The sequence below is a fragment of the Leucoraja erinacea genome, chromosome 14, assembly GCF_028641065.1.
Source record: "Leucoraja erinacea ecotype New England chromosome 14, Leri_hhj_1, whole genome shotgun sequence".
Classification (NCBI taxonomy): domain Eukaryota; kingdom Metazoa; phylum Chordata; class Chondrichthyes; order Rajiformes; family Rajidae; genus Leucoraja; species Leucoraja erinaceus.
In genome coordinates this window covers 52,498,280-52,522,165 of record NC_073390.1, presented here as the reverse complement: position 1 = coordinate 52,522,165, position 23,886 = coordinate 52,498,280, and the positions used below count along the sequence as shown (strand labels likewise).

The 23,886-nt window shown below is 45.0% G+C and overlaps 1 protein-coding gene across 1 annotated transcript in view; it reads left to right on the top strand.

The window, feature by feature from the left end:
- The window catches only part of pik3cb (phosphatidylinositol-4,5-bisphosphate 3-kinase, catalytic subunit beta), a 279,273-nt gene that overhangs the window by 183,165 nt on the left and 72,222 nt on the right, over nt 1-23,886 (top strand). Inside the window, exons 8-12 of the mRNA XM_055646420.1 lie at nt 2,849-3,094; nt 6,906-7,002; nt 7,599-7,729; nt 11,926-11,979; nt 16,849-17,037. Of these exons, the coding sequence (XP_055502395.1) occupies nt 2,849-3,094; nt 6,906-7,002; nt 7,599-7,729; nt 11,926-11,979; nt 16,849-17,037 (717 nt within the window). The remainder of the gene's footprint in view (nt 1-2,848; nt 3,095-6,905; nt 7,003-7,598; nt 7,730-11,925; nt 11,980-16,848; nt 17,038-23,886) is intronic.

Here is a 23,886-nt window from a genome sequence, read left to right as displayed (position 1 = left end):
AGGGGTGAACTGATAGAAGTATGTAAGTTTATGAAAGGCATAAATAAGGTAGATGGTTCAATTCCCTTCCTCGTTGTAAGCATATCAAACACAACAAGGCATAGGTGAGAAGGTTACACAGAAAAGCTGGAGAAACTCAGCGGGTGCAGCAGCATCTATGGAGCGAAGGAAATAGGCAACGTTTCGGGCCGAAACCCTTCTTCAGACTTAGGTGAGATATTTGAAGGCGTTTGAAATGTAATATAAAGGATATATTTGTGTTACAGTCGTTGGTAAATGAAACATGTGGCCAGAGGGGGTTGTTGAATTGGATACAATCAATATGTTTAAAACCCATTAAACCATGGAATTAGAATAATGCAGTCCTAATTAATGCAGACAAATGAGATCAGGATAGATGGGCAAAAAAAAAATAGACACAGACATGGTCATTTCTGTGTTGTAAAACTTCACGCACAAGGTGCTGGGTATTTTGAACTAGCTGCCAAAGGAAGTAGTTGAGACAGGTACAACAACAAGATTTAAAAGACATTTAGACAAGTGTGTGGATGGGAAAGGTTTAGAGGGTATAGACCTATGGCAAGGATTTAGGACTACCTTAGATTAGGCATCTAGGTTGGCATGGCGCCAGGGGGCCACATCAGTGGCACGGGTGGGGGACATTTTTGTGGAAATGAAAATGTCAGATGGAATTTTCGCACTGTGTAAACATTGTATATATTTATTACTTGGACAGGGGCCACAGAGTGGCACGGGTGGGGGACTGTTTGGTGAAATTTGACAAATGTAAAAAATTGTACTGGAAAAATATGTATAGTCTCCGAAAATGTCGGATGAATCTTGTTTGTTTGAATGGTTCAGGAATTGTATATATTTATCAATTGAATAAAGTCTATTTTGAAATTAAAAAAAAAAAAAAAAAAATCTAGGTTGGCATGGGTGAGTTGGGCCAAATGGCCTGTTTCCATTCTGTCTGACTCTATTTGTAGTGGAATAACTCAACGTAGGCCACCTGACCTGCTGTGTTCCTCCAGCAATGTGTTGCTTTTAATTACTCATTATGACCAAGAGTATTGTGGACAAGAGTCTGTGGAATTCTCTGCCTCAGAGGGCAGTGGAGGCAGGTTCTCTGGATGCTTTCAAGAGAGAGTTAGATATTGCTCTTAAAAATAGCGGAGTCAGGGGATATGGGGAGAAGGCAAGAACGGGGTACTGATTGGGGATGATCAGCCATGATCACATTGAATTGAGGGGGGATCTTATAGAAACTTACAATATTCCTAAGGGGTTGGACAGGCTAGATGCAGGAAGATTGTTCCCGATGTTGGGGAAGTCCAGAACAAGGGGTCATAGTTTAAGGATAAGGGGGAATCTTTTAGGACCGAGATGAGGAAAATATTTTTCACACAGAGAGGTGGTGAATCTCTGGAATTCTCTGCCACAGAAGGCAGTTGAGGCCACAGTTCATTGGCTATATTTAAGAGGGAGTTAGATGTGGCCCTTGGGGCTAAAGGGATCAGGGGGTATGGAGAGAAGGCAGGTACTGGATACTGAGTTGGATGATCAGCAATGATCATATTGAATGGCGGTGCAGGCTCGAAGGGCCGAATGGCCTCTACTCCTGCACTTATTTTCTATGTTTCTATGGTGAGGTAGAGAGATCGAGAACAAATGAATGAAAGATATGCAAAAAAGTATTAACATAGCAGGTTCTTCAGGAGCAAATGCTCTTAACATATGGTAGTTGTGGAAAGAGAATCGAGGTCAAGAAGGGCCCAGTATCAGTGACTTACCCCTGGATGTGAAAGAACTGGTGAATGAACGCTGCAGTGAAACTATTTTGGGTTGGATAACATCTATTTGAGAGCTTAGGCTCCAGATTTGGTCCCATCGAACAAATTGTCGTGAATACAGAATAGAATTTCAAACCCTATGTCCTGAATCAACAGAAATAATTTCACCCCCCACATACTTTGTTGAATAAAACACAGTGATCTTGTGTTACCAGTATCTGCAGTTCCTTCCTACACATTTTGTCTGCTCCACTACAAAATCTCCTCAACGTACACCTGCTTTGAAGAAGTGCTTTTCCTCTGACGGACGAGAATTTAGAGCACCTGCAATTACATAGAAACATAGAAACATGGAAAAGAGGTGCAGGAGGAGGCCATTCGGCCCTTCGAGCCAGCACCGCCATTCATTGTGATCATGGCTGATCGCCCCCTATCAATAACCTGTGCCTGCCTTCTCCCCATATCCCTTGATTCCACTAGCCCCTATAGAAACATAGAAAATAGGTGCAGGAGGAGGTGTTTTTAAATTTACATAATTCAAACCAGGTTTCCATGGAACGACAGATAGCGCAATGGGCTAAGAGTTTGGCTGGCAACCGGAAGGTAGCCGGTTCAATTCAAACTGTCAGTTTTCGTTGGGCAAGATTCACCCACCTTTGCTGTAATGGAATGTTACGGCCGCGGGGCACACCGCGACGCCCTTGTCAAAGATGCTAAAAATGCATTTTGTTGTCTCTGTACTGTACACTGACAATGACAATAAAGAATCATTTCATGGTTAATTCTGGATCCTGCAGGCCACACATTTGGATATTGTTGGCATTTTGATATTGTTTTGTTCTTCATTTGCCGTTTTTTTTAACCTCTGCAATGCCCTCTTGCGAAGTAAGGTTATTGCAAGTGCAACTCTTGGCCACGGATAAGATACAGGTGGTCGTATCTGTAATAGCAGATGCATGAAATCCCTTCATGAAATTGCATTGTATCCATTCTGAGGCAGCTACTTGCATCTTGCCTCAGCCTTGCTTTGATCCATCTGTTTCCCATTCCCGTAGGTTCAAATCAGGGCCGGCATTTTCCATGGAACTGAGCTCCTGTGTGAACCTGCTGTAAGCAGCGAGGTCTCTGGAAAAAATGATCTCGTCTGGAACGAGACCCTGGACTTTGAAATTAACATCTGCGACCTGCCAAGAATGTCTAGACTCTGCTTTGCAGTATATGGAGTGATGGACAAAGTGAAGAAACAAAAGTCAACGAAGAACGTGACTAAGTACCAAACCATTCGGAAAGCAGGAAAAGGAGTTAGTATTATCAATTTTGCAACCATATTTACATTTGAGCTGCAAAAACTGTGTCAATGGCTTGGGTGTAATGACTGGTGTTATATTAACTGTTTAGCCTGAAAGTCGGATGTTTACCTTGACCCCTGAACCTCTCTCCTTTACATCCTTCCTTGTATTTTATTACCTGAACCAAATTTAGGTCACCTGCACTAATATATCTTGATTGGGTTGGATATCATATTTTGCCCTGTAAAGACAAAATATGATATCAAATAATTATATTATTTTGCACAGTGGTCATCATCGGCGGTCAGTCGAAACGAGTATGACTGTCCTCGTTTGGGAGGACTCCTGTGCGTGACTTTGTTTAACGTGGGGAGACTGGTGCACAGACAGCCACCACACGGTTCTTGACAGATCTGGGTCAGGATCCAGTGGCATGGAGTCCAAGACGACCGGAGACCCTTTCCTGCTGCAGCCTTCATCCGCCTTCCCACTCGACTTAAGTCAGCCATCATTCTCCGCCTGGTCCACCGTTGAGGTCTTGGTTGGATCGCTCTTTGTCAGGGACCTCCCCCTCGACCTTACCGCCATGGGTGGCCCTACCAGGAGCGTAGCTCCAGACGGCATTGCACTCAGGACCACACAAGCTTCTCCACCACGACAAGGTGACAATCCATGGAGGTAGAACCACTGCCTCAAAGCGCAAGAGACCAGGGTTCGACCCTGAACCCGGGTGCTATCTGTGTGGAGTTTGCACGATCTTCCTGTGACCACGTGGGTTTTTTTCCCCGAGTGCTCCAGTTTCCTCCCACATTCCAAAGACCTGTGGCGTTTGCAGGTTAATTGGCCTCTGTAAATTATTGCTAATGTATTGCGAATAGGGCAACGCACAGTAGAACCAGTGTTGATTGGTGATCAATGGTTGGCATGGACTATGTAGGCCAAAGAGCCTGTCCCCATACTGCAGGTTTAAACTAAACTGAAGTAACAACTCTTTCTGGGCACTTCACTATATTTAATACAAATATGTAAATTTATCAACATCATTTAAAATGTTTTTGAGGATTCCTGAAGATGGAACCTTATTCTCCTTCATGTTAGAATCGCAAAACATTTTGCACTATCATTGAATTTGTGCAAATTCACTCCTACTAGCTGTGCCCATTAGATGCAGGAAGATTGCTCCCGATGTTGGGGAAGCCCAGGACAAGGGGTCACAGCTTAAGGATAAGGGGGAAATCCTTTAAAACCGAGATGAGAAGAACTTTTTTCACACAGAGAGTGGTGAATCTCTGGAACTCTCTGCCACAGAGGGTAGTCGAGGCCAGTTCATTGGCTATATTTAAGAGGGAGTTAGATGTGGCCCTTGTGGCTAAGGGGATCAGGGGGTATGGAGAGAATGCAGGTACGGGATACTGAGTTGGATGATCAGCCATGATCATATTGAATGTCAGTGCAGGCTCGAAGGGCCGAATGGCCTACTCCTGCACCTCATTTCTATGTTTCTATGTTTGGAATGTATTGCTGATGCTATTCGTTTAGTGTGGAGATACAACATGGAAACAGGCCCTTCTTCCCATCATGTCCATGCCAGCCAGCGATTCCCCATACACTAGTCCTACCTCATCTCACATTCGCATCCTACATACTAGAGGCAATTTACAGAAGACAATTAACCTACAAACCTGCGTGTCTTGGGAATGTGGGACGAAGCCGGAGCACCCGGAGAAAACCCGCGCAGTCACGGGGAGAGCGTACAAAATTCAAAACAGACAGCACCCGCAGTCAGGATTGAACCAGGATCTCTGGTGCTGTGAAGAAGCAGCTCCATAGCTGTGCCACTGTGCTGCCCCTGTAGACTATGGACGTGTTGTGCCAAACAAATATCCATCATGTCTTGCATAGTTGCTAGAATTGCATGGGTCTGTGTACTCATTGTTGTGTTCAAGAGGGAACTGCAGATGCTGGAAAATCGAAGGTACACAAAATTGCTGGAGAAACTCAGCAGGTGCAGCAGCATCTATGGAGCGAAGGAAATAGGCAACGTTTCGGGCCGAAACCCGGAAGGAAATAGGCAACGTTTCGGGCCAAAACCCTCGGGTTTCCGCCCGAAACGTTGCCTATTTCCTTTGTTCCATAGATGCTGCTGCACCCGCTGAGTTCCTCCAGCATTTTTTGTGTACCTTCGATTTTCCAGCATCTGCAGTTCCTTCTTAAACATATTTCAACAAGGTTGTCCTGTGCTCCATCTAGTGGATACATATTTAACTGCTAACAGTTGAATGAGATTCAATGCCTACTTTGTGATTTTTCTTTCTAAATTAAACCTCCAATATTTTTAATACCAAATCTATTTAATGCAAGATATACATTTTTACCTGAGCACCAAACATGTTTAGTGTCTCAGACTTGGTCATTGAATGGCGGAGAGGATCACATGGATAAGAGGCACAAACTGGGGACTTTGGAAGTTTTATTAGGAAATTCTTCATATCACCCACCAATGCATAAGCTATAGGCTCCCCTGTCTCTGTAACTTCAAAGGTTCATATACCATTAGTTTAAGTTTTCTTAATTTAACCCTCTGATCCCTGATGCATTGCTGCTGTAACCCCTCCAAATCTAGGTGGATGGCTGTCTTGTTGGTGAACAATTATTTCACTTCAGGATATCACTGCTGGAGTCCGTCAGGTTATTGTCCTTCCCCAGAAATCTTCAACTGGTTGTTCAATTATCATCCTTCCATCATGAGACCAAGCGTAGGCTGGCGATCGTTTCGCCGAACACCTCCGCTCGGTCCGCATTAACCAACCTGATCTCCCGGTGGCTCAGCACTTCAACTCCCCCTCCCATTCCAAATCCGACCTCTCTGTCCTGGGCCTCCTCCATGGCCAGAGTGAGCACCACCGCAAATTGGAGGAACAGCACCTCATATTCCGCTTGGGCAGTCTGCACCCTAGTGGCATAAACATTGAATTCACCAATTTCTGGTAGCTCTTGCTGTCTCCTCCCCTTCTTAGCTCCCCCTCGGCCCTCGGGCTCCTCCTCTTCCTTTTTCCTTTTTCCTTTCTTCTCCCCATCCCACCCCCCCCTCCCATCCTACATCAGTGTGAAGAAGGGTTTTGGCCCGAAACGTTGCCTATTTCCTTCGCTCCACAGATTCTGCTGCACCCGCTGAGTTTCTCCAGCACTTTTGTCTACCTTCAATTTTCCAGCATCTGCAGTTCCTTCTTAAACATTAAATCCTTCCATCATAATGTCAGACATGGCGACGTTTGCTCCACTCACTTTTACAGCTCCTCAGCAAACAGGCTTACCTGCATGTAGCGACATTAAGGTACAAAATGCTGTAGAAACTCAACGGATCAGGCAGCATCTGTGGAGAACATGGGTAGGTGATTGTTTTGGGTTGGGATCTTTCTTCAGATAGATCGGATCCTGACTCGAAATGTCACCTATCCACCTTCTCCAGAGATGCTGCCTGACTGGTTGAGTTACTCCGGCACTTTGTGTCTTTTTATGTGAACCATCATCTGCAGTTCCTTGTTCCTCTCAGTCAATATTAAGCATGGTCAGGCCTGCGGTAAATAACATTTCCATCTCAATAAGGATTAGGCAACAATAATCCCCTATTCCTAAATGCTTCCTTAAAGATAGCGGAGTCAGGGGATATGGGGAGAAGGCAGGATGTGGTACTGATTGGGGATGATCAGCCATGATCACATTGAATGGCGGTGCTGGCTCGAAGGGCCGAATGGCCTACTGCTGCACCTATTGTCTATTGTCTAAAAGCCCAATATATAAGCAGGTCTGTCTTTTCCATCAGCATTATCCAATTGCATGGGTGAATACGATGGTGTTTGACTTCAGGGGTCAGTTGAAGAACGGCAGCCTCTCACTGCACTGTTGGTCATCTTTTCCGGGTACGTATAGCCCCCTGGACATCATCTCCCCAATTTAAGGGCCTGTCCCACTTGCATGCGATTGCGTGCGTTTGGCGCGACCAACCGGAAGCGGGGTTTACGCGAAGTTCGCACGTGACGTCATTTACGTCGTGCTTACAAATCAGCTGGGCAGGAGGCGGGCCGACTGAATTTGGACGTCACACGGCATCAAGCGGTGATGTCATCGCGCAATGCCACGCCGGGCGGTGATGTCATCAGGCAACGCCGCGCGCTAGGCTACGCCGTCAAGACGCTGCGTACGATCGCAATGCGCCTGCGTGCGTACGCGGGCCGACAGGCCGTTGGCGCGCAAAGATTTCGGTCACTGCAGGAATTTCAGAGCCCCGCCCCGCCCGATGTCGGGACCAGCCCCGCACAACTCCATACCCCTCCGCGCTTCTAAGTGGGAGCGGCCCCGCACGGCCACACGGTGCCCGTACGCCTCAAGCGACCACGAGGTCGCGTAATTTGCGGGCCAAAGTCGCGTAAGTGGGACAGGCCCGTAACTGTTTAAAATTTTCAGAATGTCACCTTCAAAATGTCAGTGATTCACATTTAATGTTCCCGGATTTTAGATGAACTTGAAGAGATGTTGAACCCAATGGGCACGACACAGACTAATCCATACACTGAGAATGCAACTGCTCTGCACATCCACTTCCACGAATACAGCAAGGCACCCATCTTCTACCCTGCTTTTGACAAGGTGGGTAACTCTTTCCTTCCATGAGGCTTAAACCAATCCGATACTTTATTGGCAAATGGTAATACAAACTAGCTGGTTGTGATTTAATTTATTATATTTATTAACAGGTCAATCCCAACACATTTTACATTTCTATACGAAGATGACATTGTGTTTAATCAGACTTTATAAATTCATGAGTTCATAAGTTATAGGAAAAGAATTAGGCCACTCGGCCCATCGTCTACTTCACCATTTAATCATGGCTGATTTATCTCTCCCTTCTCACCCCATTCTCCTGCCTTCTCCCCATAAGTCCTGACACCCATACTAAACAAGAATATATCTATCTCTGCCTTAAAGTTATCCATGGACTTGGCCTCCACAGCCGTCTGTGGCAAAGAATTCCACAGATTCACCACCATTTGACTGAAGAAATTCCTGGTAATTTCCTCCTTAAATGAACATCCTCTGGTCCTCGACTATCCCACGAGTGGAAACCTCCTCTCCACATCTACTCTACCCAGGCATTGACAAGGGAGAGGGGAATGGAGGATATTATTTAAAAATGAAAAATTCAATGCTCAGGAATAGCTACTTCCCCACAGCCATCAGGCTATTAAACTTGGCTCGGACAAAACTCTGCACATTAATAGCCCATGATCTGTTATTTGCACTTCATCAGTTTATTTATTCATGTGTGTATATATTTATATAATGGTGTATGGACACACTGATCTGTTCTGTAGTCAATGCCTACTATGTTCTGTTGTGCTGAAGCAAAGCAAGAATTTCATTGTCCTATCATGGACAAATGAAATTAACCTCTCTTGAATCTTGGATCTGGTGCATACCATTGGGTTACAAGTGAGCCAAGAGGAACATGAAGTGTTGTCCCACCAGTTGTTGCCTGGTCTCACCCTGGCAATGGAGGAGGCCAAGGACAGAATGGGAAGGGAAGTTAAAATAGTTAACAACCAGGAGATCCAGCAGGATTTATACCTCAATTATCCCAATCTCAATTAGACTGATGCTGCCAAACATCATTTCAGCATTGGTCATTTTATCTTGTTGGGAGATTTCTTACCAGTTGCATTTCAGCATTGGTCATTTTCCTGGTGAACTTCTACCGCTGCACCATCGAGAGCATCCTTACCAACTGGGTATGGCAACTGCTCTGTCTCCGATTTCCTCGCTCCCCTCCATTGAGTCTGTCCAAAGCAAGCGCTGTCTGCGGAGGGCGCTCAGCATCGCCAAGGACTGTTCTCACCCCAACCATGGACTTACCATCCGGGAGGCGCTACAGGTCAACCAGGTCCAGGAACTGAAAGGGCAATGTCCGTTACTTGGTCACTGTGTCTCATTAATCACAGATAGAGCAAAGGGCAAACAAGATTAGCCATTTGTTAAACAGGCCTGACTGAAACATTAATTCTGCTGAACCCGACATTGCAATGCTTGCCGAAAGTAAAAAATACTGACCAGAAGAACTGTTCCTTTGCTTCATGATAAAATATATACTGGAAGTACAATGGACCATGACTGAATTAAATTCAAGTGGGTCAATGCAGTTACAGGACTCTTGGAGATTGTTTCCCATTTTTGTGCTGTGTTGTTGCTGCTTGTTCTACTCAACCAACACCTGATTAGTACAGGTGTCAGGGGTAGTGGGGAGAAGGCAGGAGAATGGGGTTCGGTGGGAGAGATAGATCAGCCAGGATTGAATGGCGGAGTAGACCTGATGGGCCAAATGGCCTAATTCTGCTCCTATTACTTATGACCGACCCTGTGATCTGCCCTCACCTTCATCTGGTTGATAATCTCGAGAACCAACAGCCTGGCCAGTGGAATCTCTCCCGTTTTTAACCACCATCGGCCATTACCTCCAAGCTGATCAAAAAGGCACAGCAGCGCCTTTACTTCCTGAGGAGGCTCAAGAAAGCTCACCTGTCCCCCCAGATCCTGACCAACTTTTACCGCTGTACCATCTAAAGCATCCTGACCACCTGCTTCACGGTATGGTACAGCAGCTGCACCGTAGCGGACAGGAAGGCACTACAACGGGTGGTGAAAACCGCGCAGTACATCATCAGTGCCCCGCTCCCTGCCATGGATGCCCTCCACCGAAAACGGTGTCTGAGACGGGCCGGGAAGATCATTAAAGACCCCTCCCACCCCAACCATGGACTGTTTGCCCTCCTCCCATCAGGGAGGCGGTACAGGAGCCTCAGGTCACGTACTAGTAGGATGAGGAACAGCTTCTACAATAATACCATCACATTGCTGAACTCGGAGTCCCGCCGATAGATTTCTCCAGTCTCTCCGTCCACATTGTTCGATTATTGTTTGATTATTCTGTATTTTTATTTTTATTTCTATATTGCACTATACTACGGACTGACGCTAAACTGCATTTCATTGTACCCATACTCGTATCTGTGCAATGACATTAAAGTTGAATTGAATTGAATTGAATTGAATTGAATATACAAACCAGATGGAAGCTGTGAAAATTTCGTTTTTGCTGGAAGAAAGCGACTTTTCTATTTTTCTATTCCGAGGAAAGAGTACAGATTTGATCGACAAAGATTTTCCAGACAGAATGGACTCATTTCAAAAAGAAAAATCTATTATCTAACTTTTTAAAATACTTTTAAATGTCAGACTTCAGTAATAGTTTGGATTTGTATTGAAGTCCCGTAACTAGCTACATAATTGGAGAAGAAAAAAATGTGTCTTTAAATGAAGTGTTCACTTCAGCCTCGAAAGCTTGGAAACTGGGCCTAAGGGGTAAAAAGTTTATGCCAAGTTTGTGCCTCAGGATAAGTTGAGGAGAATGTTTATGCCCAAGAACAGGAGTTGAATGTCATAAAGTCATACAGTGTGGAAACAGGCCATTTGGCCCACACCAATCAACATGTCCCATCTCTACTTGTCCCACCTGCCTGCGTTTGGCCCATATCCCTCAAAACCTGTCTTATCTAATTGTTTCTTAAAAGTCGCAATAGTCCCTGCCACAACTGCCTCAACTACCTCTTCTGGCAGCTCATTCCATACACCCACCAACATTTGTGTAAAAAAAAGTTACCCTTCAGATTCTTATTAAATCTTCTCTGTAGTCTTTCCAACTTGACAACATCAGGTGGCGCCCAGAACTGAACAAATACTCAAAATGCGGCCTCACCAACATCTTCTATAACTGCAACATGACCTCTCAACCTCTGTACTCAATACTCTGACTGATGAAGGCCAAAGGGCCAGAAGCCTTTTTGACCACCTGTGACACCACCTCCAAGGAATTTCGACAGGTTACTGCAAGAAGCTTAGAGTTTAGAAGAATGAGGGGGACCTCATAGAAAGGTACAGATGGATGTGGAGAGGATGTTTCCACTAGTGGGAGAGTCTAGGACTAAAGGTCACAGCCTCTAATTAAAGGACATTCTTTTAGGAAGGAGATGAGGAGGAATTTCTTCAGTCAAAGTGTGGTGAATCTGTGGATTTCTTTGCCACAGAAGGCTGTGGAGGCCAAGTCAGTGGATATATTCGAGGCAGAGATTGATACATACCTGATTAGTATGGGTGTTAGAGGTTATGGGGAGAAGGCAGGAGAATGGGATTAGGAGGGAGAAATAGATCAGCCATGATTGAATGACAGAGTAGGCTTGATGGGCCGAATGGCCGAATCCTGATCCTCTCACTTACGATCTTATGAAGCTTGATCGTTCTTAAGGGGTTGGACAGGCTAGATGCAGGAAGATTGTTCCCGATGTTGGGGAAGTCCAGGACAAGGGGTCACAGCTTAAGGATAAGGGGGAAATCCTTTAAAACCGAGATGAGAAGAACTTTTTTCACACAGAGAGTGGTGAATCTCTGGAACTCTCTGCCACAGAGGGTAGTTGAGGCCAGTTCATTGGCTATATTTAAGAGGGAGTTAGATGTGGCCCTTGTGGCTAAGGGATCAGAGGGTATGGAGAGAAGGCAGGTACGGGATACTGAGTTGGATGATCAGCCATGATCATATTGAATGGCAGTGCAGGCTCGAAGGGCCGAATGGCCTACTCCTGCACCTAATTTCTATGTTTCTATGTTTGAAACCACCTTGAAAGAAGCCGGGATTTTGCTAGGATCGATGTGCTGCCGAAACAGAATTGTTTTTGCTTTTGAATGCTAAATCTTTCTTCTTCTCTTTCTGTCCCTTTAACCAACGCCAATGGAAGATTTTGGAGAAGGCGGCTGAGATTGCACGAAGCAGCGACAATCTAAGTACTGCAGTAAGTACAGCTTACAACCAAGTGGTATGAATATTGATTTCTCTAACTTCAAGAAACCCCTGCATTCCCCCTCTCTCTCAATCCCTCCCCCACCCAAGTTGCACCAGCTTCTTGTTCTCACCCAACAAACAGCCCTGTTTTCTTTATCATTGTTACTTTTTTGCATATCTTTCATTCTTTGTTCTATATCTCTCTACACCACCGTCTGTATCTCTCTTTCCTTTCCCGTGACTTTCAGTCTGAAGAAGGGTCTCGACCCTGACATAGAGGGAGTACAGAGGAGATTTACTAGAATGGTGCCTGGGTTTCAACAACTAAGTTACAGAGATAGGTTGAATAAGTTAGGTCTTTATTCTCTGGAACGCAGAAGGTTAAGGGGGGACTTGATAGAGGTCTTTAAAATGATGAGAGGGATAGACAGAGTTGATGTGGACAAGCTTTTCCCTTTGAGAATAGGGAAGATTCAAACAAGAGGACATGACTTCAGAATTAAGAGACAGAAGTTTAGGGGTAATATGAGGGGGAACTTCTTTACTCAGAGAGTGGTAGCGGTGTGGAATGAGCTTCCAGTGGAAGTGGTGGAGGCAGGTTCATTGGTATCATTTAAAAATAAATTGGATAGGCATATGGATGAGAAGGGAATGGAGGGTTATGGTATGAGTGCAGGCAGGTGGGACTAAGGGGAAAAAAAGTTGTTTGGCACGGACTTGTAGGGCCGAGATGGCCTGTTTCCGTGCTGTAATTGTTATATGGTTATATGGTTATATGACCCGGAACGTCCCCATTCCTTCTCTCCACAGATGCTGCCTGTCCCGCTGAGTTACTCCAGCATTTTGTGTCTATCTTCTTTAACATAAAGTAACTCTTGCTTTCCCTCTCTCTCCATCCCTCCCCATCCGAGTTCTCTAACTAGTTTGACTGATTAAATATTTCTGATTGCAACAGTTAAATAAATTGTAATTAATTGATTGTAATTAAAATATTTTAATTGAATGTTACCGATTGAAATGTACTGATACTATCTGACCTGCTGAGTTACTCCAGCATTTTGTGTCTTATCTTCAGTTTAAACCAGCATCTGCAGTTCCTTCCTAAGCAGTCAATGAGTAGCTGAGGTCGCGATGCATGCTGTGAGGCCACCTGGTGGCTTTCGGCCTCATTACATTGGTGGTGGTGAATCTGTTGAATTCATTGCCACAGAAGGCGGTGGAGGCCAAGTCAATGGATATTTTTAAGGCAGAGATTGTGAGATTCTTGATTAGTATGGGGTGTCGGGGATTATGGGGCAAAGGCAGGAGAATGGGGTTGAGAGGGAGAGATAGATCAGCCATGATTGAATGGCAGATAGATTTGATAGGCCAATTGGCCTAATTCTGCTCCTAGAACTTGTTAACTTATATGGAATATAGAAGCTGCTGGTGTCCTTCTACCGCTGCTCCATCGAGAGTGTGCTGGCGTACTGTATAACCACATGGTATGCCAGCTGCTCTGCAGCGGACAGGAGAACCAGCCCTTCAAAGGGTCATCAACACCGCACAAAAAATCACTGGCTGCCCACTGCCCTCCCTGAAGGACATCTTCAGCTCTCGCTGCCTTGGCAGGGCAGCCAACATCCTGAAGGACCCTTCCCACCCTGGACACAACCTGTTCCACCTGCTGCCCTCTGCCAGACGGTACAGGTCTTTCAAAACTGGCACAAACAGACTCAGAGACAGCTTCTACCCCATAGCCATACGTGAACTTAACAATGCAAAATAAGAAATAACACTCACATTCAACTGAATGGTTCCACCTCAGCTGCTATTGTTATTTATCTGTAATTTTTATTTAAAAAAAAAAATGTTTTATATGTATATATTTTTACCGTTTCTTATATATTTAAAATTGCTCTTGTGTGAATCGCACAGTGGGATTGACTTTTAAATTTTGTTGTACCATGTGCAATGACAATAAAGAGATTCATTCATTCATGGGTTCTGTGCCCCATTTTGTCATCAAGTGGCACTGATGATTTCAAGGGAATCTATTATAGTCCATATAATCAGTATTAATATTCTGATAATCAATAATCAATTAATGATCAATAAACAGGCAGTGAAGAAAGTGAATGGTATGTTAGCTTTCATTGCAAAAGGATTTGAGTATAGGAGCAGGGAGGTTCTACTGCAGTTGTACAGGGTCTTGGTGAGACCACACCTGGAGTATTGCGTGCAGTTTTGGTCTCCAAATCTGAGGAAGGACATTCTTGCCATAGAGGGAGTGCAGAGAAGGTTCACCAGACTGATTCCTGGGATGTCAGGACTGTCTTATGAAGAAAGACTGGATAGACTTGGTTTATACTCTCTAGAATTTAGGAGACTGAGAGGGGATCTTATAGAAACTTACAAAATTCTTAAGGGGTTGGACAGGCTAGATGCAGGAATATTGCTCCCGATGTTGGGGGAAGTCCAGTACAAGGGGTCACAGCTTAAGGATAAGGGGGAAATCCTTTAAAACTGAGATGAGAAGAACTTTTTTCACACAGAGAGTGGTGAATCTCTGGAACTCTCTGCCACAGAGGGTAGTTGAGGCCAGTTCATTGGCTATATTTAAGAGGGAGTTAGATGTGGCCCTTGTGGCTAAGGGGATCAGAGGGTATGGAGAGAAGGCAGGTACGGGATACTGAGTTGGATGATCAGCCATGATCATATTGAATGGCGGTGCAGGCTCGAAGGGCCGAATGGCCTACTCCTGCACCTAATTTCTATGTTTCTATGTTTCTAAACTCAAACTCAAAGATGTTATCTAAACTAAACCACAAAAGCAAGTTGTGTTATAAAAACTAATTGCGACAAGTACCAAGATTCAACTTCATAAAGATGCTGCTGATGCCACCAAGCCAGTTTAGCCATGGTACGTTTTGTGGCTCGAACTGAATCTTGAAATATGATTGTGAAGGCCTTTCGAAACTAAAGTTAGGCAGAATAGGTTGAGCAGCAGGCAAACGATGTGCTTGGTCATGTTCAAGAATGCAGAGAGGGTGAGATGGAGTAGCCAAGCAAGAATTCAGCTAAGAAGATGACATGCAAAGATATAGGCATAGAAACATAGAAATTAGGTGCAGGAGTAGGCCATTCGGCCCTTCGAGCCTGCACCGCCATTCAATATGATCATGGCTGATCATCCAACTCAGTATCCCATACCTGCCTTCTCTCCATACCCCCTGATCCCCTTAGCCACAAGGGCCACATCTAACTCCCTCTTAAATATAGCCAATGAAATGGCCTCAACTACCCTCTGTGGCAGAGAGTTCCAGAGATTCACCACTCTCTGTGTGAAAAAAGTTCTTCTCATCTCGGTTTTAAAGGATTTCCCCCTTATCCTTAAGCTGTGACCCCTTGTCCTGGACTTCCCCAACATCGGGAACAATCTTCCTGCATCTAGCCTGTCCAACCCCTTAAGAATTTTGTAAGTTTCTATAAGATCCCCTCTCAATCTCCTAAATTCTAGAGAGTATAAACCAAGTCTATCCAGTCTTTCTTCATAAGACTATCCTGACATCCCAGGAATCAGTCTGGTGAACCTTCTCTGTACTCCGTCTATGGCAATAATGTCCTTCCTCAGATTTGGAGACCAAAACTGTACGCAATACTCCAGGTGTGGTCTCACCAAGACCCTGTACAACTGCAGTAGAACCTCCCTGCTCCTATACTCAAATCCTTTTGCTATGAAAGCCAACATACCATTCGCTTTCTTCACTGCCTGCTGCACCTGCATGCCTACTTTTAATGACTGGTGTACCATGACACCCAGGTCTTGCTGCATCTCCCCCTTTCCCAATCGGCCACCATTTAGATAATAGTCTGCTTTCCCGTTTTTGCCGTTTAGACTTTAGAGATACAGCGTGGATGCAGGCCCATCGGCCCACTGACACCGCACTGACCAGCGATCACCCCGTACCTAACACTATTCCACACACTAGGAACAATTTATATAATTTTATCAAAGCCAATTAACCTACAAACCTGCAAGTCTTTGGAGTGTAGGAGGAAACCGGAGCATCCAGAGAAAACTCACATGGCCACAGGGAGAACGTGCAAACTCCGCACAGATAGCACCTGTAATCGGGATTGAACCGGTGTGGGGAGAAGGCAGGCAAGGTTTACTGATTGTGGATGATCAGCAATGATCGCAATGAATGGCGGTGCAGGCTCGAAGGGCCAAATGGCCTCCTCCAGCACCTATTTTCTATGTTTTCTATCTCTTCTCTGTCCTGAATGTGTGATCCTTCACATTAAGACCATGATTAGCAGAGGAATGCACATAACAGGACAGAACATTGACACTTAAGAGAAATTTAGCAAGGACAAAGGCCTGAAGAAGGGTTTCGGCCCGAAACGTTGCCTATTTCCTTCGCTCCAAAGATGCTGCTGCACCCGCTGAGTTTCTCCAGCTTTTTTGTGTACCTTCGTTTTTCCAGCATCTGCAGTTCCTTCTTAAACACTACAAATTCTCCTGGCGGTTTCATAGACATAGGTGTTTAAGAAGGAACTGCAGATGCTGGAAAATCGAAGGTACACAAAAAAGCTGGAGAAACTCAGCGGGTGCAGCAGCATCTATGGAGCGAAGGAAATAGGCAACGTTTCGGCCCGAAACCCTTCCGGGTTTCGGCCCGAAACGTTGCCTATTTCCTTCCGGGTTTCGGCCCGAAACGTTGCCTATTTCTTTCCGGGTTTCGGCCCGAAACGTTGCCTATTTCCTTCGCTCCAAAGATGCTGCTGCACCCACTGAGTTTCTCCAGCATTTTTGTGTACCTTTAGCAAGGTAATCCTGGTGTTAGGACTTGGATTGGACATTGGCTTAACGTGTTACTTGCAATTGTTCACTCAGGGCCGAGGATGGAAGAAATTGCACATTGAACTGAAAGAAATCATGGAACGCGATCCGTTGTCTCAACTGTGTGAAAATGAGATGGATTTAATATGGACTCTGCGATATGACTGCAGGGAAAACTTTCCGCAGTCACTGCCCAAACTGCTGCTCTCCGTCAAGTGGAATAAGCATGAAGATGTGGCTCAGGTATGGCTCTTGAACTTTTCCTTTCCCACGAGACCCCTTCCACCCCTGCAACGGACTGTTCCAGCTGCTACGGTCAGGCAAACGCCTCCGTTGCCATGCGGTGAGAACGGAGAGGTTGAGAAGGAGTTTCTTCCCAGAGGCAATTCGGACTGTAAACGCCTATCTCACCAGGGACTAACTCTACAGAACGTTTTTCCTTCCATTATTTATTATGTAAAATAATATGTGTGTTATGATTGTGTTTATAATTTGTTTGGTTGTTTTGTTGTTTGTCTTTTGCACAAAAGTCCGCGAGCATTGCCACTTTCATTTCACTGCACATCTCGTATGTGTATGTGACAAATAAACTTGACTTGACTTGATTACCTCCATAATCGAGTGTCTCATGAAAAGCAGCTATTCCTACTGAGAGCTGGAAATGGAGCATTGTTTAGTTTAGACCTACAGTGGAATGGAAATAGTCTATTTGGCACGCCAAATCTATGCTGAGCGTGAATCACCCAACACAACAAGGTACACAAACTTGAAATTAAAAGTGAAAACAAAAAGCAAACTGCAAGCGACTGTTGGCTGGCTGCTGTGTACACAACGCCTTCACCGGAACAATGAACAAAAACAAACAAACACAGGCTTATCCCCTAGACAGAGGATTCTAACCTAGAGTGCCCTCCCCCGTCCCCACCCCCACTTTATAACCATATAACAATTACAGCACGGAAACAGGCCACCTCGACCCTTCTAGTCCGCGCCGAACACATAATCTCCCCTAGTCCCATACACCTGCGCTCAGACCATAACCTTCCCGTCCATATAACTATCCAATTTATTTTTAAATGATAAAAATGAACCTGCCTCCACCACCTTCACTGGAAGCTCATTCCACACAGCTACCACTCTCTGAGTAAAGAAGTTCCCCCTCATGTTACCCCTAAACTTCTGTCCCTTAATTCTCAAGTCATGTCCCCTTGTTTGAATCTTCCCTACTCTCAGTGGGAAAAGCTTTTCCAAGTCAACTCTGTCTATCCCTCTCATCATTTTAAAAACCTCTATCAAGTCTTTATCAACCTCTATCAACCTTCTGCGCTCCAAAGAATAAAGCCCTAACTTGTTCAACCTTTCTCTGTAACTTAGTTGCTGAAACCCAGGCAACATTCTAGTAAATCTCCTCTGTACTCTCTCTATTTTGTTGACATCCTTCCTATAATTGGGCGACCAAAATTGTACACCATACTCCAGAATTGGCCTCACCAATGCCTTGTACAATTTTAACTTTACATCCCAACTTCTATACTTTGTTCTCCCACCGTCCCCCCCCCCCCCCCCATGCTGGGTCCCCATTGTTGTTCACGACAGCCCCCCCCATGCCGGGTCCTCCACAGTTCTTCACAACGGTTCCCCCTCGCGCTCATCGACCGCTGATCGCGAGTGGACCGCGAGGCCCCTCCGCCAACGAGGCTCCCGTTGCCGCCGAGGCTCTCATCACCACCGCCGCTGAGGCTCCTTCGGCCCAAGCAGGTCTTGCCACCCAGCTTCACCGTAGCCTCCCGGGTGGCTTGTGGGGCGAGTTGAGCTGACTGGGGAGCGTTCCCGTGGGCGGCGCGGTTGTTCGGCGTGACAATATCTGGTGTTTCGGGTCGAGACCCTTCTGTTGAAGGGTTTTCACCCAAAATGTCACCGACTTCTCCCCCAGAGATGCTGCCTGACTGGAGTTACTCCAGCATGTTGTGCCTTTCTTCAGTGTAAAACCAGCACCTGCAGTTCCTTCTCACACACTAGTCCTACTTTATCCTACTTTCTCATCAACTCACCAAGCACAAATCTATAGGCCAAATAACCTACGAACCCACGTGTCTTTGGGATGTGGGAGGAAGCCGGAGCACACGGGGGGAAACGTGGGCAGGGAGAACGTGCAGACTCCACACAGAGAGAAGCCGAGGTCAGGATTGAACCCCGGTCTCTGGAGCTGTGTGAAGCACCAGCTGCATCACTGCCACTCACTGTTTGCACGTTCTGCACTTGGGCGCTTGGGTTTTCACCAGGCGTTCCAGCTTCCCCCACATCCCAAGAGAGGGGTGGGCTAGTGGGTTAATAGCCCCCAATGTGTAGCGAGTAGATGAGAAAGTGGGATAACATGGAACTGGTGAGAACACGGTGATCAACAGTTTTCATGGACTTGGTGGGTCAAAGGGCTCATTACCCTGCCGTATTATTCAAACTAAAACCATCCAAAATTATCCGTTTTGGTGGCACAAACGGGAAAACAGACTATTATCTAAATGGTGGCCGATTGGGAAAGGGGGAGATGCAGCGAGACCTGGGTGTCATGGTACACCAGTCATTGAAGGTAGGCATGCAGGTGCAGCAGGCAGTAAAGAAAGCGAATGGTATGTTAGCTTTCATAGCAAAAGGATTCGAGTATAGGAGCAGGGAGGTTCTACTGCAGTTGTACAGGGTCTTGGTGAGACCACACCTGGAGTATTGCATACAGTTTTGGTCTCCTAATCTGAGGAAGGACATTATTGCCATAGAGGGAGTGCAGAGAAGGTTCACCAGACTGATTCCTGGGATGTCAGGACTGTCTTTTATGAAGAAAGACTGGATAGACTTGGTTTATACTCTTTAGAATTTAGGAGATTGAGAGGGGATCTTACAGAAACTTACAAAATTCTTAAGGGGTTGGACAGGCTAGATGCAGGAAGATTGTTCCCGATGTTAGGGAAGTCCAGGACAAGGGGTCACAGCTTAAGGATAAGGGGGAAATCCTTTAAAACCGAGATGAGAAGAACTTTTTTTCACACAGAGAGTGGTGAATCTCTGGAACTCTCTGCCACAGAGGGTAGTTGAGGCCACAGTTCATTGGCTATATTTAAGAGGGAGTTAGATGTGGCCCTTGTGGTTAAAGGGATCGGGGGGGTATGGAGAGAAGGCAGGTACGGGATACTGAGTTGGATGATCAGCCATGATCATATTGAATGGCGGTGCAGGCTCGAAGGGCCGAACGGCCTACTCCTGCACCTAATTTCTATGCCCACAATTTTCTCGCAAACTCTCCAAGAAACGTGTTGAATTCGGCGCACTTTTCTCGTCACTCTTACAAATTTGTCTGGCGCATGTTCAAGGACTTCTGGCCGTTACTTTGATCTCTCGACCGGTAATTCCGTCGAGGCCAAGTGTTTGCTGCAATCAGGCACAGTCATCACTGAGTTGCAGGAACCATCACTCAGACACAATGTGCCTTTCAAATGAAATGCTTATCACATTACAAAAAAAACTGCATTACCCAGGGGTCTCCTTCCTCCTTGCCACTGTTATTTGGCCAGCAGAGCAAAAGTGACAATAACAGGAAGCTACTCATGAAATGTTTTTCTGTAAGATACAGCCGACAGAGATGACGAAGAAGATTCCAGTCTAATTTTAAAGGGTACTTTCCAGTGAATTTTTTCGACAATAATCTTGGCCTTTGATCTCAATCCCTGAATTTTTAACTCCTTTCCTTTACAATCGTCCGTTTACTATCCGTTTAATTTTGCGGGTGCAAGTTTCCGCAATGTATTATCGTGCAGAATAATGCATCCCTTTCTGCTTTAAGCAGATTCTGTAAAATTGAATCTTAATTTGAGAGCAAAAACCGGATCTTTTAATCCATTTTCAAAAATATTAATATTGCTTCATTATTATGCGTCTTGAGATGAGTTTGAATTTTCTTTAGTGTCGTGTACCAAGGTATAGTGAAAAGCTATGGTTGTATGCTAACCAGTCAGCGGAAAGACAATACATAGAAACATAGAAAATAGGTGCAGGAGTAGGCCATTCGATCCTTTGAGACTGCACCGTCATTCAATATGATCATGGCTGATCATCCAACTCAGTATCCTGTACCTGCCTTCTCTCCATACCCCCTGATCCCTTTAGCCCCAAGGGCCACATTTAACTCCCTCTTAAATATAGAAAATGACCTGGCCTCAACTACACTCGTTGACAGAGAATTCCAGAGATTCACCACTCTCTGATGAAAAATGTTTTTCTCATCTCGGTCCTAAAAGATTTCCTCCTTATCCTTAAACTGTGACCCTTTGTTCTGGACTTCCCCAACATCGGGAACAATCTTCCTGCATCTAGCCTGTCCAACCCCTTAAGAATGTTGTAAGATTCTATAAGATCCCCCCTCTATCTTCTAAATTCTATCGAGTACAAGCCGAGTCTATCCAGTCTTTCTTCATATGAAAGTCCTGCCATCCCAGGAAACAGTCTGGTGAACCTTCTCTATACTCCCTCTATGGCAAGAATGTCTTTCCTCAGATTAGGAGACCAAAACTGTATGCAATACTCCAGGTGTGGTCTCACCAAGACCCTGTACAACTGCAGTAGAACCTCCCTGCTCCTATACTCAAATCCTTTTGCTATGAATGCTAACATACCATTCGCTTTCTTCACTGCCTGCTGCTGTACCTGCATGCCTACTTTCAATGACTGGTGTACCATGACACCCAGGTTTCGTTGCATCTCCCCTTTTCCTAATCGGCCATGTAATACATGATTACAACCAAGCCATCCACAGTGTACAGATACATGATAAAGGGAATAACATAAATAATGTTTAGTGCAAGATAAAGTCAATGAAATCCGATCAAAGGTAGTCCAAGGGTCTCCAATAGTAGTTCAGCACTATTCACTAGTTGTGCTCGGATGGTTACAGTGAAAAACTTTATTTTCCATGCGGTCTAGGTAAAAGTGCAGGAGTTTGATTAGTTTTTTTTTTTGGATCATTGGGAGATCTGCACGTTATGTTCCAGTTGTACAAAATGCTTGTGAGGCTTGGAGTATTGTGCGCGGTTTTTGCTAACCTGCTGTAGGAAATACATCACCAAGACATAATGAGATGATTTCAAAAAGAGATTTCTAAGGATATTTGCAGTGAATAGAGGGAATGGCTGTGGAAGGGTCTCGACCCGAAATTGCACCCATTCCTTCTATCTAGAGATGCTGCCCTGTCCTGCTGAGTTACTCCAGCATTCTGTGTCTATTTTGTAAGAATATTGCCAGGAGTTGAGGGCCTGAGCTACAGGGAGAGGTTGGGCAGGGTCGGGATCTATTCCCCGTAGCACAGGGAGCAGAAGGATGATATCCTGGAGGTTTATAAAACCACAAGAAGAAAAGATAGGGTGAATTTTCCGAACATAGAAGTTGTGCTTAGAATGGAATCATGCAATTTGTTTCCCATTACGGCCAGGATTTAGAAACCCATGATAGAATTGAGACGGGTTGGAGGGAATGAATCTTGAAGCAATTTCCAAAGTGCATAAACTCGAGTGTGATGGGAACTGTTTCATCTACCTTGCTAAAAGGATTTGAGGCAGAGGTGAACACACCTGAGTCTAGGGACCCAAACAATGCCAGTTTCTTCACTGTCTGACAGTAATCCAAACAGCATTGAATCTGACGTGCAGCGCAGATTCCTGGTAGACTTGCAGGAACGTTGCAGGAATATGAGATGTTTTCCAACATGCCCTGAAACCCTTTGTATAATTTAATAAATTCTTCCCATATATGGACCGACTCGTTGCTTCCCACAGAAAGTAGTGGAATTCCCCAAGATGTCTATGTTGCCAAAGCCACATTGCAGAAGAGGATTTTGACATACATTTGTATTGAGGGTAACATTTCACTGTAAGAGGTATTACATAAGTGCATTGCATAACCTGGTGACTGAGTGGCTGTTTTCTTATTAGTAACAAGCAGTGGATAACGTCATTCCTAAGCCCCATTTTGACATCTTCCAGTAGGAATTGCATATGGTGAATAATAGATCATAGTCATAAAGCATGGAAACAGGCCCTTCAGCCCAATCTGCCCACGTCAACCAACATGCCCCATGTACACTAGTCCCACCTGCCTGCTTTTGGCCCACATCCCTCTAAATCCTATGTGGCACGGGAATAATCTGCTTCCCTCTCTCCACCATCTTCCAAAGGGAACACTGGAGCCTACACCTGAAATCAACATTTAAATTGTGTGTGCCTCAATAAGAAGTTCTCAATAAGATTTGATTTTGCAGCTTTCAGAAGAAGCAGGGCAGCCCATTTAAGTAAAGTCCCCTTCACCCGGGCCTGATCTGAGTATCAAACGATATTGGAGCGCAGGAGGATGAGGTGTAATCATCAGACGAATAGATCGGGTAAATGCAGAGATTATTTTACCCAGAGTCGGGGAATTGAGAACCAGACGATATATAAGTTAAGGTGAGGGGGGGCGGGAGGATTTAATGGGAGTCTGAGGGGTAACTTTTTTTTTACACAAAAGGTGGCGGGTGTATGGAACAAGCTACAAGGAGGTAGTTGTGGCAAGTATTATCGAGGCATTTAAATAGGATTTAGGAAGGTACATGAATAGGGTAGATTTAGAGGGATATGGGCCAAATGCAGGCAGGTGGGACTAGCGTAGATGGGGCATGTTGCTCAGCATGGGCAAGTTGGGCTGAAGGGCCTGTTTACACGCTGTATGACTATGACTAATATATGCAGTCTTATTTAGGTTGTAATGGAGCATGAGTCTGCTACTCATAGTTTCCTAAAATAAATTAAATTAAACCCCCGACTATATTAAAGGGAAGCTTCAGGTTACCGAAACGGGTACCTGGAGCGGCCTCTGCAGACTTGAGGAATGTTAAATGTCTTTCCCTGTTTAAGACAGATTATTTTTTAATTTTTAATCCATTGCTATTTGTTTAATGAAGGCATTGTGAAGCCAAGTACCATTCAAAATGAAGATGAGGCGGGAGACAGCAGATGCTGGAATTTTGTCTGAAGAAGGATGAGGGGGGATCTTATAGAAACATATACAATTATTAAA